This window comes from Aotus nancymaae, unplaced genomic scaffold (genome assembly GCF_030222135.1).
Source record: "Aotus nancymaae isolate 86718 unplaced genomic scaffold, 86718_ANA_hifiasm-v0.15.2.pri h1tg000008l, whole genome shotgun sequence".
NCBI lineage: Eukaryota > Metazoa > Chordata > Mammalia > Primates > Aotidae > Aotus > Aotus nancymaae.
In genome coordinates this window covers 53725333-53742801 of record NW_026988419.1, presented here as the reverse complement: position 1 = coordinate 53742801, position 17469 = coordinate 53725333, and the positions used below count along the sequence as shown (strand labels likewise).

General features: G+C 37.3%; 1 protein-coding gene across 2 annotated transcripts in view; it reads right to left on the bottom strand.

Annotated features, from left to right (window-relative positions):
* Positions 1-17469, bottom strand: part of TTN (titin) — a 270706-nt gene that overhangs the window by 235353 nt on the left and 17884 nt on the right. For both annotated transcript variants that reach the window (XM_064373293.1, XM_021668956.2), the window contains exons 13-33: positions 17130-17267; positions 13620-13913; positions 13392-13514; positions 11502-11783; positions 11180-11245; positions 10291-10549; positions 10026-10089; positions 9699-9914; positions 8625-8767; positions 7504-7709; positions 6735-6968; positions 6379-6623; positions 5217-5473; positions 4937-5101; positions 4670-4838; positions 2876-4569; positions 2440-2721; positions 1731-1997; positions 1362-1634; positions 986-1249; positions 636-896 (exon numbers count right to left, since the gene is read on the bottom strand). In XM_064373293.1, coding sequence (XP_064229363.1) covers positions 636-896; positions 986-1249; positions 1362-1634; positions 1731-1997; positions 2440-2721; positions 2876-4569; positions 4670-4838; positions 4937-5101; positions 5217-5473; positions 6379-6623; positions 6735-6968; positions 7504-7709; positions 8625-8767; positions 9699-9914; positions 10026-10089; positions 10291-10549; positions 11180-11245; positions 11502-11783; positions 13392-13514; positions 13620-13913; positions 17130-17267 — 5902 coding nt within the window. The remainder of the gene's footprint in view (positions 1-635; positions 897-985; positions 1250-1361; positions 1635-1730; positions 1998-2439; positions 2722-2875; positions 4570-4669; positions 4839-4936; positions 5102-5216; positions 5474-6378; positions 6624-6734; positions 6969-7503; positions 7710-8624; positions 8768-9698; positions 9915-10025; positions 10090-10290; positions 10550-11179; positions 11246-11501; positions 11784-13391; positions 13515-13619; positions 13914-17129; positions 17268-17469) is intronic.

The following is a 17469-nucleotide window of genomic DNA, read 5'->3' as shown; positions in this document are numbered from 1 at the left end:
ATACAAAAAATTAGCTGGGCATGGTGGCGGGTGCCTGTAATCCCAGCTACTCAGGAGACTGAGGCAGGAGAATTGCCTGAACCCAGGAGGCGGAGGTTGCGGTGAGCCGAGATCGCGCCATTGCACTCCAGCCTGGGTAACATAAGCCAAACTCCGTCTCAAAAAAAAAAAGGATATAATTCTTTAGAGTAAGAAAGTTTAAATAAAGCTCAATTCAGCAAACATCAATTGATTATCTGTCATGTACAATATATTGGAATATACAAATAAAATTCCAGATTTTAGGAGTTTGTACACTGGTGTGGAAAGAGGAAATGGGGAATAAGACAAGTGCATAGTACAAACTATGAAAAAGGCACACACCTAGTGATCTGGGGGTTGGAGGAGAAAGAGATCATATACAAATGGAGAGATTAAGGAAGGCTTCATGGAGACGGTAATGTTTGAGGTAGGCCTAGAAGAACATTTGTAATTTAGGCTGGTGGGAACGGTGTTGTGAGTACTATTGGCTTTGGGAATAGCATAAGCAGAGGCGTGGAATGGGAAACTGAAAGGAATTTGGGGGAGAAAGAATAACAAATTTCTTAAAATAACAATCGTTCCTCATAAGAATTTAGGTTAATAAATATACCAACCTGCCACAGTAAGTTTTCCAGATGTCATATTTTCTCCCGCATAAAATGTATATTTTCCTTCATCATCTTTCATCATGTTTAGAACTGTCAATTTATATATTTTTCCATGTGCTTCAATTTTATATTTAGGACTGGGTTTGATTTCCCTGTCCTTAAAATTCCACAAGACATCAATTCCAGAATGGGACAGCTCAACCTCAAACACCACATTTTGAGTTTCTGTACATGTAAGGTCACGAAGACCTCTGATAATTTTAATTTCTGGGAAAAAATAAAATAATTTTGGTTATTATTACACTTGGAAAATAGAATGCTTAAAATAATTATCAGATAAGTAGAATAATCCTTACTTTCTACAGAGAGATTACAGGTGGTTTCAACTCTGCCAACCATCAGCTTGTAAGGTCCTTCGTCTGAAGCATGAGTTCGGTTAATGACTAGTCGCTGTTTAGTGCCTTTCACGATGGCCTGCACACGGTCATCAGGCTTAATCTGTTCGTCATTTAAGTACCACTTAACAGAAGTCACATCAGGGACTGAGACCTTACATTCAAGCACAGCCTTGGTGCCTTCAATCACATTAACATCTTTTAGAGGTGTTATCACGTCCACACCTGCAAAATCATACAAGCACAAGATGAATGAATTTTGTTTGAAATGTCTGCTCCTTAAAGTTCTTTACATTGCTTGATAGAGTAAACATAAAATTGTATAAGTAGGACTCACTGTAGACAGAGATGCGCCCACTGGTGGAGAGCCCAAGGGCTGGGATGGTGAAAGAGTAATGTCCAGCATCTTCCTTAGTCATGTCTTCAATGAGCAGCATATGAGATTGTTTGTCTATCACAATGTGAACCCTATCACTGGGCTGAACTTCTTGGCCGTCTTTCATCCAGACACCTTCCACATTTTCCAAGGAGACTTTAACTTCAAGCTGAACAATGTCACCCTCACAGACTTTTTGGTCACTAAGGCCTTGTAGGATAGCAATGGGGCGGGCTGTAAAATACAGGGAGAAAAAGAATGTTATGATCAGTTTTTGTCAATAAATCATAATGATGCTCATTGCAGGCTGACAGGAATGGAAAGACTTACGTTTCATCTTTAGTTTACAGGTCGTCTTTTTCCCGTCGATGACAAAGCTGTATTCTCCCTGGTCCTCTTTGGTTACATCCTTGACTGTGAGGTTCTGACGTCCACGACGAGATGTAATTGTGTATTTGCCATTGGATTTAAGCTCCACATTGTTATGATACCATTTTCCTTCTATATTTTCTGGGGATACAATACACTCTAATTCTCCTGAATATGATTCTGGAACTTCTATGTCCTGAAGTTCTTTCACAAACTCAACAACTGCACCTGAAGTGTAAAACAGAAGGAGAAATCAATTTCTCCAGAGAGGTATGCATCTAGACTTAGGATGGAGACAATGTCTTGTATATCTCTTATGTCCCCCATACTATCAGGAATATTCTTAATATCTACCTGCTGCTGGGCTAAGAAATAAATTTTCAGTAAGAAGCAGTTGTTTTAATTTTTGAACATTTTTGAAAGTAGAGAGTTATGTTTCAATAAAAAACTTGAAAGTTAAAAATCAGGATAATATTACTTAAAAAATCCAAATGGTCAAATTGTTAGTATTCTTAATTAGGAATACAAATTCATGATTCTGCCTATGAAACTTATAGCTAACTTCCAAATAATTGTTTTTATGAAAGAAAAATTGCATAGCTAATTTTATCACATGCTAAGGGTGACTTTAAACCTTAGGTAAACAATGAAATCCTTCATTGTTGAATACCTTCAACAATAAGTTTAGCAGTCGTTTTGACATTTTCATCTTCCACAAGTACACAGCTGTAATCTTCAGCATCAGACGTGTCAATAGTCAGTACGGAGAGGAAGTGAACCTTTCTGTCAGAGTGCATCCTGTATTTATCTCCCTCATGAACTTCTATACCATCTTTATACCATTTCACTTTGACAAATGGTTCTGAAGTTTCACATTCAAAGGTTGCCATGGTGTCTTTTTCTTTAGCAACAACATCTTGTAATTCCTGTGTGAAAGTGATCAATTGCTTGGCTACAAGAAAAAGGTGGGGAGGGAAAAGGGGAGAGCACATTATATTAAATTAAATTCACAAACTGAGGATTGGGGAAAAAAATAAAAGGAAACACATTCATGGATATTCATGAATGCAAAGACATGTCCATCAAAGGAAAGATATTCAAATTACCTTGGACAAGTAAGAATGCGTGACTGGATGTTTCTCCAGCTATGTTAATGGCTTTTACCATGATGCTGGCAGAGTCCTCAGCAGTCACATCTCTTATGACCAATTCACAAACATTGTCTTCAGGCCAGTACCAGTAGATCCGGTCGGATCGTTCAATTTTGACACCATTTTTGTACCATTCACATTCAGGGTCTGGTTTCCCCACGACTCTGACCCGGAAGTGTGCATCAGATCCTTGGCCCACTGTTTGGCTTTGGATTCTTTCAAAGATTTTGGGAGCCTCCATACTAGGACTTAGTTCAATTTTATCAGGTTTAAAAGTTGGAATTGTGATTTTGCCTTCTTCGGCAAGGGCTTTCTTTTCCTCTTCAGTTAACTCTTTGGTCCAGTGGAGAAGCTCATCTTTTGTCTTCTTTAGGAGTTCCTCATAGGATTCATCCTTCTTTCGAGACTTGAGCTCCACAGCAGTAATGGCTTCATAATAGCCCTCTTCCGTTCTGCGCTTGAATTTACTGCGCAGCTCTTCCGACTCTTCGGACACTTTTTCATGGGTAATTCTTTCAGCCCTTTTCAATTTCACCACTTCTTTGGTTTCAGTGGTGTCAACAGGTCTATCCACTTTTTGTACTTCAAACTGAAGCTTTCCTGGTTCGTGTACGTGAAACTCGGGCCTTGGTTCAGGAGCTCGCCTAAGGACAGACCTAAAATCTTCCCTCTGCTGAATCTCAAGCTTCACTTTATGCTCTATCACACCTTCGGGATTTTCTGCGGTGACCTTCACTTCACCTGTATCATATGATTTGCAATCCACAATGTCCAGGTAATGGATGCCATCATAGCGAACTCTGAACCTTTTGCTTTTGCGGATGAGCTGTCCATTGAGGTACCAGTTGACTTTGGGCTGAGGGTATCCTGTTACTCTGCAGCGGAACCTTGCAGTCTCCCCTTCAAGTACTCTAACTGGCTCTGGGAACAAGACAATGTCTGGTTTTTGCTTTTCTTTCTGATCTGTTGTTACACCTGTAAGTGCACCTTCATGAGCCATTCTCTCTAATTCTTCAATTCTCTGTAAGCCTTTCCTCCCCTCAGGCAATTGGGATTCTTCCACAAGACTTTTCTCATCTTTAACAATAAGAGTAGCAGAGGTATGATCTGTTCCATATTTGTTAGTGGCTCTGCAAGTAATGATACCACTGTCTCTAGAATATGCAACACCATAATCAAGGCTGCAGTACCCAAATTCATTGATCATGCGGAGCCTGTTGGCTGCTTCAAGTGGCTTTCCATCATGGAGCCACTCCACCACCATTGTTGGGTCACCAATGGGTGTTAGCCTGCATTCAAAGTGGGCAGGACCAAAGCGCTTAAGTCTTAAGGAGGTGAGTTTTTTCTTGAAAAATGGTTTCTGTTGTTTCTCTTTATCATAGAGATCACCTTCTTCCCATTGCTCTTGACCATATCGCAAATGGAGGGGCTCCAGTTCTGGGGCTGCAATCTCCTTTGCTCTATATGTTCCCCGTGGGATGATTAACTTTCTCTCTGGTTCAGGCTCTGCAAACTCAACTTCAACATTTACTTTGCATCTTGTAGTGTCTCTGCCAGCCTTATTAATGGCAGTCGCAGTATACCAGGCAGAATCTTGGCTGACAGTTGAATCGATTTTAAGGGCAGCTTCTCCCTTGGTTCCCTCAATTCTAAAAAAAATTTGGGGAAGGGAATCATCAATATAGTGGTATAGCTTCCTTGGTTATTGGATTTGTATAAAGAGCTTAGCTTTATTATTTCCAAACTTACCTGATTTTGGGATATTTATGAGGCACAATGATGTCACTATTTTTCAACCATACAATGTCAGGGTTGGGGTTACCCGTAGCTCTGACTTTCATTTCAAGTCGGGAACCCTCTTTTATATTGACGTTTTTCAGTTTTTCCACAAACATCGGTTTTACCTGATGTTCCACAGCTGAAAGAGAAAGGTCATGATTTAGAGTAAGACTGAAATACCTGTTTATAGCCCAAGTGATGATAACATTTGTTTATTTTTATTTTATTTCATTTTACCTTCCACAGTTAAAATCACTGAAATTGAAGATCTTCCTGCCCTGTTTTGGGCAACCACAGTCCATTCTCCAGAATCACTGGGTGTGGCAGGGACAATAATCAGTGATTGAGTACCGTCTTCTTTAATGACTACTTTATGGGTATAGTCATTGACAATTTGCTGGCCTGTGAAGATACGTTTAAAAGAAAGTAGATCTTAAAATAGTTTTTGAAAATCATCAGACACATACATAAGCTTGTTTTTGTGTTTTTATGATTAATGAGCAAAAACTTATCATACCATCATGAAACCAGAAGGTCTCTGGCATAGGTCTGCCAACAACCTTTAAGTCAAATCTGGCAGTTTGCCCTTCTAAACATTTGAAAGAAGCAGGTTTTAACACAAAGACCGGTTTATACAGTCTCTCAAGTTGTGACTCATCTGTCTCCTCCAGCCTACGTCCAGGGGACATTCTTGCAGGGGACATCCGCGCAGGAGACATCCGCGCAGGAGACATGCGTATAGGAGACCTACTCACTGAACGTGGAGAGAGAGATCTGCAAAACAGAGACAAACGATATTTTCATGAGGCATAAAGAAAACTCAGCAAAACAAATTTCATTTGTCTTATTCATTATTCATGTTATTTTAGAATTTACTTCTTGAATGTATTAGAGGGCACCTCAAACTCATTCGGATCTAAAATAGAATATATTATTGTTGCCCCACAGCTATGTTTTTCCTATATTCTCAATTTTGGCTGGTAGTCATTCAGTACATCCAGGTACCCAGGCTCAAAAATCATGGAATAATCCTTAATACTCTCTTTTCCTTACCACTTGGATTTAATCACTCACCAGACTTTTTTGATTCGACTACCAAAACATCCTAATAAATGTTGGTTAAGTAAACCAATAAATATATTTATGGAAAAATAAAAATGCACCTTTTTTTAAAAAAAAATCTTAGAGGAGGAAAACATAGAAATCATATCTGGAAACAAAACAAAGAAAAACAAGACTCTACCTACACACTACAGCCAGACTGACTTAGAGTTTGAATGCTGGCACTACCACTTACAGGCTGGATGAATTAAGGCAATTTTCATAGACTCCCAGGGCCTCAGTGTTCCTGTTTCCAAACCAGTAACAATCATCTATTTATTGCAGGGCTGTTGTATAAATTTACATACGTAAAAATCAGGTGTTAAATAAGAGCTATTGTTATAATAGCTATAGCACTAGGAAAATAAATAGTATGTTACACTGATGAAAATTCTTTGCTCATCTTACATAGGGGCAATAAAAAAACTCTTGGCAGTTGTTCGTGTTGCCAATAGTAAGTTTCTGTGCCATCTCAGCCCTCGATTTTCTTTTTATACAATAGCAACTTACTACTAAGATATTTGGTGTTTTAAAAATAATTTTACATACTAAATAATCCAAATTGTTACAAGTCTTACCTGATTCTGCTCACTGGCTCTGGTGTGGGGATGTAAGTCGGAGCTCCAAGCGGTGCAGCAGGTTCCACATACAATTTCCCTGAACAAATTGCATTTCCTTTAATATTGCTGGCAAATGCAGTGTAGATTCCTTCATCTTCTGGAAGAACAACAGGTATACGCAGACTAGCCCTGCCATCTTGTAGAAAGTCCATTTGGTATCTTTCTCCATGTTTGATGCGCTTGCCATCTTTGTACCAAGCAATCTGCAAAGAATACCCATGCATATATGAATAAAATTTATATCCAATAGTTATATTGTAACCAACTTGTATCTTTATTGAGGCAAGGAGGTATAATAAATGCTTATATTTTACCTTTGGTAATGGATATCCAGACATCTTGCAATGAAAAGTGACACCCATCCCCTCAAGAATTCTGTAATTCTTGATTCTTAAATCAAATCCTGATTCAACAGCTTCAGACTCAGAAATGTCAACTGCCATCTTTTCTTCTCCATCTTCTTCAAGAAGTTCTTCTAATGTAGTCTTTATTATTCTATATTCAATTTCTTTAATAAGTCTCTCTTCAAATGAAGAAATATGGAATTCCTATGCAAAAAGATTATGGTCTGTTAAAAATATATATCCTTACTGATAGAAATTACGTAAGGATGTGTATCTGAGCTAGATTGTTGAAGTTTTTAGGTGGGAGAAGAGTCTAGAAGACTTTTTGGTTTTTTTTTTAATCTGCATTATGGTCATCTTTCCCAGTGAATGCTGTGGCACCTTGGGTAAAAAGGTATTCCAAAAGTAGGAGTTAGATTTGGGTTAGAGGTTACAGTAACTTAGCACACAGATGAAGAGAACTTGTTATTAATGAACTTAACTGTGCTAATATTTGTCTTTTCCTTAATATATTGTAATCCCTATTTCTAAAGTGACATTTTTGGCATATATGTAATCTCTATTTCTAAACTCACAGGTGCAACATACCATGAAGATTAAAGAAACTTAGCAGCAGTGAACTTGGACTTACTAATAGTTGTCTAACCCTGATCTCATCACTTGAAAATGAAAATATCAAACAAAGAAAGGAAAGTATAATTTATGAAATGGTTTGGTTGGTCATTATTTTTATACTCACCTGATCTTCTACATAAGTTCTGACCATTGTAGTATCTTTGGCCATTTTCTTCCTAATTAAGGCTTGCTCTTTCTCATACTCTTTTTCATACTCAGAATATAAAAACCCAGGTGCTGTTTCTCCAACTTTGGGTTCTTGAACAAATGCAGTCACTTGTGTCTGGTAAAGCATTTCTTGCTGGGACTTCATCAGTGACTCATAATCAGCTAAGAGTTAAGAACATAAGTTAATCTTTAACGTTCTTATTAAAAAGCATTCATGCCACTATGCATTCAGGGAAACTCTACCCTGAGGAAAGTTAATAAGCAAAAGCCAAATTTTCCAAATGTCTGCTATTGAAGTGCTCAATATTTTCTAGGCTGAATTTGGAAACCAAACTTACACTAACAAATCAAACCAGTCACTACAATTATAGAAAGAATTTTTTATTAGCAGTCAGTTTTGGGAGGATTTACCATGGAGGTCTTCCTAATTTGCTGTGTGGCTTTTAAAAATTCATTTACCTTCCCGAATCTTGAGTGCTTTATCTGCTAACTGAAGATAGTATTGTAATTTCCTCTAAGGGATACTGTGTAGATCAAATGAGACGGAATGTAGACCAGTTCACTGTAAATGTGAACAGGCTATCATGACAGCTATTGCATTTTTTTCAACTTATAAACATTGAAAATCCTGATTTCCAGATTTTCTTTAAAATATCAGGATCTCTAGCAACACTGAGCCTGGTAACAGCCTGGTGCATGCCTGGCAATAACACAGCTACTGTCTCTTTGAGGCAGGGCAGTACATTCCAGTTTGCTGCTGTTTTCATTGTGCTCCCTGTTACCTGCCTGGGCCTGGAAGGCAACTGGATTTAGAATCTCTACATTTTCAGAGGCATGATACGCCTAGAAACAAATACAGCAAACTAGAACTGCTAGAAGCTCAGAAGTTTAATGCCAGTCTAGTTGTTGAGGCCATGTGGTCTAAAACATTTTCCATACAGCTGAGGCAAAGACACTGGGGCTAAGTATCAGAACCAGTAAATGGCAATAGGTTTTTCAGCAAATGCACAGCACTGCTATCTCCTTGTATTTCAGTTCTTATCATGCACATAGAAACTACCTTAGAGTTGCACTTACCTTCTTCAAGCAAGGAAGCAGATGCAGAAGTTTCTCCATGCTTATTACGAATAACAATAGTGTATTCTCCAGCATCGTCAGCAAAAGTCATAGAAATCACTAGCTTGCATTCACCGGTTTGTTTGTTGTAACTCACTTTGTATCTTTATGAAAATGAACAGATTTTAAAAATCAGTTATAAACAACCCTTCTGTGGGTAAAATAATTGGACTTCTCTGTGCGTGGATCTGTGGTATAAAATTCAACGACCCTAAACATATGACTAAGCTCCATCATAGATTATAAGATTGCTAAAAATTGAGGAAAATGCAATGACATGAGTAATTAGGGCCAAATAAGTTAAAACAATCATTTTAAAGAATATTTATTGCTAGAATCAGTCATGAAATTAAGTGGTTTTCAGTGTTTATGTTAGCAAATGATCAAGCCACTTAAACAACAGGTATTTTCTCTTTATTCATTATTTTGTTCATTATTTCATTCAGAGATCAAATGAATAATTAAAACAAAAGTTCCTTTAAATATCTCAGTATTAACTCTCTGGTTCATTATTATTATTAAGATATGGCAGTTACATTTTTAGATTACCAGGTTGCTCTTTTAATCTTAAATTACAGAAAATTTAGAGCTAAATTTTATATTGAATTGAAGAAAAATTACTAGCATAGATTTTTGTGCATAACTAGCTTCCTTCTTCATTATATGGCCCCTATTCTTCTATCTTTTAGTCGCTTAGTTATTACATGTTTTTATTGAAAGTTGTCTCAAATCTTTTCTGGAAGTGTGTGTGTATGTGTGTGTGAAAATCCGTATTTTCTCTACTTTCACAATCTCAATGAATTAAACTAGAATGTAAAGAAATGTATCTTCCATCCATTTTTGTCACATAGTTTCATTTTTTAGGAAGACTTTGCACAAAAAAAAAAAAATGTAAAAATACCTCAAAACAAACTAAGAAGGCTCCACAATAAAAGAGCCTACGTTGAGGGTCGGTGGGGTAAGTAAATTCTACTTTAGGCTTCATGCATATATCATACAAGTCACAGGGAACTCTATGTTCAGACATCAAAATACCTGTATCCAGTGGTTAGAGGAACACCAGATTTTTTCCAGTACACATGGGGCTTTGGGTTGCCGCCAACTTGGCATCCAAATACCACGCTCCCACCTTCCACCAGTTTCTGGACCACTGGTTTTGTAATAAAGTAAGGCGCAGCAGGTTCTCCAGGCCCTGCTTGTTCCTCTGTGATGCTAGTATCTGTCATAGCCACATCTCTTGACTCAACCAAGCTGGAAAGAGAATTCCCTTCATATTAGCTTCTGGGTTGCAATTTGCCAATACTGATGGGACTGAAAATCAAAATTGTACTAGAACAGCTGCTAATTAGCAAAATGTTTTACCGTTTCTCTTCCGTGGTAAATTTCTCAGTCACGGCTGTGGTTTCTTTTTCAAATTCTTCTGACACTAAAAGAAGACAAAAGTTTCTCCTTGAAATGAGATGTCCAGTGACCCCTGCTTAGCACTGACAGTTAAATTGACCACATAATCTACCCCTCAGTTCCAAAAAGGGACATCATTTCAAGGTGTGCAGAAACGGTACTGTGGAAGAGTGTCAGATGAGAGTGATGGCACGTGCATTAGGACTGTGGGAGGTTGGCCACTAACCTTGCACAGCCAGATAGCAGGATGTGCTGACGGTTCCGGCCTCGTTTACGGCACTGCAGGTAAATCGCCCGCTGTCTTCCGCAAATGCTTCGCGAATCATAAGCCGAGCGATTCCACTCTGGAAGGTTATCTGGAAGTCAATGGAACTTTCGATTTGGTAGTCTTCCCTGTACCATGTCACTGTCGGGGATGGGTATCCAGAGATGTGGCACTCCAAGGTGACAGATTCACCTTCAATGACAGTCACGTTTTTTAAGCCCTGAAGAGAGATGAAAAAAGAAATAATGATATGTGTACATATTCATTAATCATTTCCATTTTGTAACAAATGTGGAGTCTGAACTTACACATTTCAACTGCCACAAAATGGCCTTTTCATCAGGACTCCAGAAATAGCAGTAGAGAGACTAATATTTATATAATATACTAACATATTAGTAAAGAGCTGTAAGGCTCAATAGCAAATGCTACCTATGCGACAAAGCTTTGCCATGGTATCACCTATTGGAATGAATCTATCCCTTTCATGGTTTCTCCTTCTGTTGTGGTGCGTATCACCTTATATATTTTATTATGCTTGTTTATGTACATTTTCTCTGATGGCAGAGAAAATATTTCACAGAGGGATGGATTGGTCTTTATGTCTCCACAGATCCTGCAATAATGCCTTCTGCATATTAGAAGCTCATTAAATCTTTTGAATCCATGAATGATGTACCACACAGAATTCCCTCTTCCTTGCCAAACAGTGTATGGTCTCAAAATGAGCATCTGTAAGCTCATTAATATCATTTTTGTATTAGTTTGAGAAACTGATCTTTGCAAACGTGTATGAAAATGTTTTGAGCAGATATGAACAGGGTCCAACATAATCAACATCTTTACTCACCGAGACCAAAGTTGGTGGAGTAACAGGAATTTCAACAGGTGCAGGTACTCTTGCTGTTTCTGTTACCTAGATTTTTACAAATGACATTACAAAATGCTCACGAAATTAAGGTTAATCTCATAAACTCTTAGCTCATGCAACATTATAAATGTAATTTGAGAAAAAAATCTCTAACCCATACTATGCTCCATAAAAATCAAGTCTGAGTGCAGTAAAGGAGAAAGGCAAGACTCTGCTGGCTACTTTTCAGTACAAACTGGCCAACCACCTGGCCCTGCTCAATGGGAGTGGACCAAGCAACAGCGGGTAATCAGTGACCAACCTTGGCTTCGCGCCCGTGCAGTACTTCAAAGCGCTCCTCACGGACGGCGGTGCCAGTGATGCTCACCCCTACTTGCTTTTTCACTTCAACACCAGCTTGACTCTTGTACGTATCTGGTGTGTCAGCGAAGGGGAACTGTGGCGAAGGGGTGGGCTCTGCCCTTACTCTAGTCTCACTGGGCTTCACAGTAGGAGCCTTCACCGATTTGGTGATCTTCTGAGCAGAAGATGTGGCTGACAACTCTTTTTGTAATGTGGCAATAGCACTACCGGCTATTGATGCCTACATGGGAACAGTCAGAAAATAAAGTCACTTAACCATCCTCCCAGTCATCATTCAGAAGTGTTTTGCCACTAACACTCTTGGACTGAGTCAGTCCATTTTTTAATGTTCTCATTATCACTCTTACAGTTAATGAAAAGTCAGTTAGAGATAAGCCAATTATAAAGCTCCTTATCCCGCCTGTTATTTGTAAAACAAATTTTAAAATATCCTTTTAAAAAGTCATATTAAGAACTCCTTATTTTATTTTTATTTATTTATTTTTTTTTTGAGACGGAGTCTCGCTCTTGTTACCCAGGCTGGAGTGCAATGGCGCGATCTCGGCTCACCGCAACCTCCGCCTCCTGGGTTCAGGCAATTCTCCTGCCTCAGCCTCCTGAGTAGCTGGGATTACAGGCACGCGCCACCGTGCCCAGCTAATTTTTTTTTTGTATTAGTAGAGACGGGGTTTCACAATGTTGACCAGGATGGTCTCGATCTCTTGACCTCGTGATCCACCCGCCTCGGCCTCCCAAAGTGCTGGGATTACAGGCTTGAGCCACCGCGCCCGGCCAAGAACTCCTTATTTTATAGCTTTGATCATAAAAGGACAGGATCTTCTAAAGCTTAGTCATGAATTTTCACTTAACCATTCTGATGAATGTCACTTTTGAAAATACCACAGTGGGAGATTCAAAGTTAAGAAATTATTAAAATTTTTGGTAAATTCTTAAGAACTACTTTGCAATAGTATATTTGGGTTTTAGCCGCAAATCTATGTGAAAGGTGAACATGGAGACATTCAGAAAAAATATTTAAGTTTCTTTACTGTTTTTATACTGTTGTTGCAGTCTATGGTTATTTGGTCTGTAATTTGTTTCGTACTTTAGGACAAATTTATAATTTCTAATCAAATATAGGTGTTATATGTAACGTATAATTCTTTGAAGGCATAGAAGATTTGGATTCTATTTCTTGGATATTACAACAATAGTGACTAGTATCAAGGATTTATTATCTGCTGACAACCTATTAAGGTTTTTATATACTTTTTACTCGCATTTTACATGTATGTTTACTTTCTCCTGATGACAGAGGTTATAAGGGGAAAGATAGGGCACTAATCCAGAGCTATTTGATTCCACAATCCAACCCCATACAGTACCACCTCTCTATCTTGCTATATTGGGTATATGAATATATGATTTCTCAATGTCTGTCTTTATTATTGAAACACGTTCACAGTTAAGTTACTCTGAAATGTCTCACATCATAAGTTAAACTATGCTGTGTAATACACTACCTTTCACAAAATCTCTAGAACAATAGTAATCAGAACAATTGAGTTTGAGATGTCCCTGAAATGTGAACTAGAGAGAAGCATATGTGGATTTGTGTCTCTGCAGGGTGTAAGACAACCTCCTATGACTCTAAGCTCACTCTCCTGGGCAACTTTCAGAAACCAAACCTTTGGGGAGTCTGAGCCCACTGTGAATGCAAACACGCACACACACACACACACCCCACCAAAAAGAAGCCTCCATTGGCCTGCCCCAAAGATGCTTTATTTCACAGGTTAGATACTTATTTCCTTTAAACATTTCTGTATCATGCTCTTTAACTTCTTACCTCATAGCCATGTTCTGTCTTAGGAACGGAAATTTTCGAAACAGTAAAGTGAGGGCTAGCTGTGCGGGGGCGTTTATCCACATGGACTAATCTTTCTGTTGTTAGATCTGTAGTTGTCTTGATCTGCATTGAAATGAAACTCAGTGATACCATTTATCACCAGATGACCACAGCAGTGAAGCTTGCTTTACCGTGAATAAGGTGAAAAGTCAGCAGGTATAGACTCACCTGTGATGATATGTGCATTCCCATTTGATCAGTAGTTTTGATATGAGTTTCAGAAGGAGCCTGGATTACTCCAGGCTTGACTGCTTTAGGGACAACATGGGGTTCTGAGGCTGGACGTTTGGGAGGCTCAGCAACCTTTGCGGCAGAAATGCGTTCCTTATATCCATACTCCAAAGTAGTCTGCTGAGCGTAGGATTCTTCAAGATGCCCAGGCTCTCTGGGCTCTCTGACTCGGGCCTGGTCTACTGCAGCAACAACTGTTGCTACAGCTTCAGCCTTTTTTCCAACGTCCGCCTAGAGACAAGGTTTCCAGAATTAATACATAGGAGTATCAAGATCAGGCTGGAACATCTCCTAGGCATCAGGACAGGCAAATGCCTAAAGGCATGTTAGGTAGATGACATCCACATTATACAGCCATGTTAATGTGTCTAGAAATGTGACTCAGAAACACTTTTAGGGACTTACTATTTCATTGCTTATTATATTGTACAGATGTCTATTTAAATACACTCTCTATATACTTGTTTAATTAAACTAGACATTAAATTACATCGAGACAACATAGGACAATCACAATATAAATATAAAATCATAAGGAGATTTTGAAATTTTCTAGAAAATTGCTAGGCACACAGTCAATCAGCAATTGGAAAATCAGAATTTTGGAGCTGGTTATCTTCACTGATCATTTTTATTATCTTGTTGACCATTTAGCATTAATGCAGTGACAGTGATGATATAAGTGCACTCAAACACTGTCATCATCCCATCCAGAAAAATCAGTGACTACAGAGTTATATGGTTATATGCAAATTTGACATAACATGAAAGCTCATAAACACAGAGTGAGCACATGAATTTACTTATGATTCCCTAAGGGTAAGATTTATTTAATCTACTAGAAAATACCTTTCTTAAAACACACAGATGACCAAGAAAACCCCATGCAAATGAAAATAGTGTGATTAAAATGAAAGTGTTATCATGTTTGGATTCAAGAGAACAATCTTTCCCATTGAAGTTTACTTTACTTTCATCATTATAGGGAGTTAAAGTGAAGAAGGAAACAAATACTATTTTCTTATTTCTGAGTCTGATGAACATAAATGGAAACATAGTTTGCAGAGGAGTTTCTCTTTTAAAGAAAGCAACCTAGCTGATGTGGCTTAGATATTATGATTCTACGTAATACTTGGTAACAGCATACCACAAAAATCACATAGCCATGTTCATCCAGTGCATTGTAAAAGTAAGATTGGAAAATTATATTAGTATTCTGTTTTCTATACCTGTGAATAGACTCTAGAATGCATCTGAAACATTTTTCAACGATGCTACTTGTATAGCTTTAAAAATTATTCTCTGAACCATTGAAGGTATAAATGAGATTTTTCTGAGATGGAATTGGGCCGTTAGTGATCATGGGCTTTACCCAGGCCTTCCTTTTAGGGAGACACAAACAATTTAATCTGCCTTGGAGGACTGCAAATATCATCCTCACTTTAGATTACATTATCTCAGAAAAAAACTATAAAATATACATGAGGCTTAGGTGAGTTAAGTTTGTCCATATATTTGTTTCTTTTTTAAAAACTATGTTGGCCATAAGTTGACCTTACTTGTATAGACATTTTTGACAGACAATACTAAATAAATATACTTTTATATTTGATTTTACTTTGATTGTAAAGTGATCACATTTCCACTATCTCATTTGAACCTTTTAGCCAGTCTGATATGAAGTAGGTTAAGTTTTAATTTTATTTTAACAATGATTAAAGTGGGATCAAAGAAAGTGTCATTTGACTAAATGTCACACAACTGAAATATTTAAATTTTGTTCTTAATTTTAAACATATTGAAAAATCTTAATCATGGTAGAATATTTTAAATTGAGGAAGCATCTGTCTATTTTTTCATCAAATTATTGTATATCAAATCTATTTACACATGCTTTTTGGTGGACTACAAATGAGTACGCTGGTAACTTCTTTTATTTCTTAGTGGACTTTGATATTTCTCATATTTTTGTAACCTGGAGAAGCAGGAAGACAAATTGGACTAGAATACTCTAATTCAAACCAGTTAAATGCTGAGAATAAATTTAGGAGATACAAGGAAAAGCATTATTTGGTCTGACTTTTCACTACTAGAAATGCTCACTGTTCAACTGGAGGACGGACAGAATCTAACCATCTCAACTGTTTTATTGATCAGTTAAGCAATTAGATGAAACACTAGAAGCACAATTCATGACAGATGAAAAGTTATGAGAGTTGATGATGAAATGGGATGAAACAATACTTTTCACCTCCATAGCATCAGCTTTCATCTCTTCTTGAAAAAGATGTATTTGTTCTTGTTTAATAGCAAATCCTTCTCTAGTCATTGGCAGTATGGCTGGTTCAGCAGATTTTGCAGTGGTAACTATTACTTTAGGTATAGACATTTTCTTGGCTTCCATCCTTAGCTAATTTTTAACAAAAATAAGATAGTCAATTCATGACAAAATTTGAATGGAAACAAAAATAAAAAGTTAATCACTCAGGAAGTATGTTGCACAGTGGAATTTTTGTCATTTATGAGACTTCTGAAAGGCTGATATGCATTAAAAATTAGACTCGAGTAAAAAGTTTACCTTAAATCATGTCTTAGAAAAAAAAACACAAAGCTGTAGAGTTAGAAAACGACACTGAGGGAAATACAAACAGGATTCAGGCCATCCTGCTAGTGAAATGGAAAAACTTTAGTTGCTAATTTTCAAATGGTATATTAGCAATAAAAAATACAATAGGTAAATGGCCCATTTGGGGTAAATGACAGAGTCATGGGAAACAGTTTAATTCATGGATATTTCATAGCTATAAATAGATACAGTAACCTTTCATGGCTTATGTGTAGTTGTTCTGGTTGGATACTTCCTTTTCTAGATTTTAATACCTGCATCTTGTTTAGCTTTATTGGGAGCTGCTATAGCAGGCACTATAATTTTCTCAGCTTATCTTCTCATCTGATATTTACAGGAGGAAAAAGATAAAGTTTCCTACAAAGAAAATTGTGGGTAATTTACTAAAATAAGTCCATACTCCATAACATAATATACTGAATTTAGACCCCTCAAAACACACATCTTCTTGGCAGTGAGTAAGAGTCATCATTTTCTTACACAACTTTTGTGTTTTTAAAAAATGTTCATGGGTCTCTTAAAATTAGCCTGCATGCAATTTTAATCAGCTTCTGGAAGATTCCCAAATGTTAATAAAACATTGAAAATAATGGTGAAGAGATAAGTGGAGAAACGGATATGTAGTAATATTAACAATAATAAATAATTTTTTTTTAGTTTCCAATTATTTAATTGTCTAAAAAATAAATTTGGTTAATAGTGACTCATACATAAGAAATTTAGAGATTTGATATTAATGTATTATAATAAGAGATTTCACATGAGATGTGGTATTAATGAATTATGATAGGAGATTTCACACTTGGAACAGCAATAGTCACCTTTCCATGGGTAACCTGGATTTGTTCTTGTCTAGTAGCCACAGTTTCTCTAGTTCTCAGTATTGTTTCTTGTTCTTTGGCTTTAGCAGTAGCAACTGCTATTGTAGACAAGGCAGTTTTCTCAGCTTCCTTTCTCATCTGATTATTACAGTAAAATCAAGATTTAAGTTGTACAGGGCTTCAAACACACATCATATGACCCTTCCCCCTTCCTCATAGGGATGCATGATGGTTATTCAGGGTTAAATACACAAGAGAAATTAACTTTCACCTGGCATTGCCTACATATACTGACTGACAATCACAAAACTTAGAAATGTTAGCTATTAAGAAAACTCTA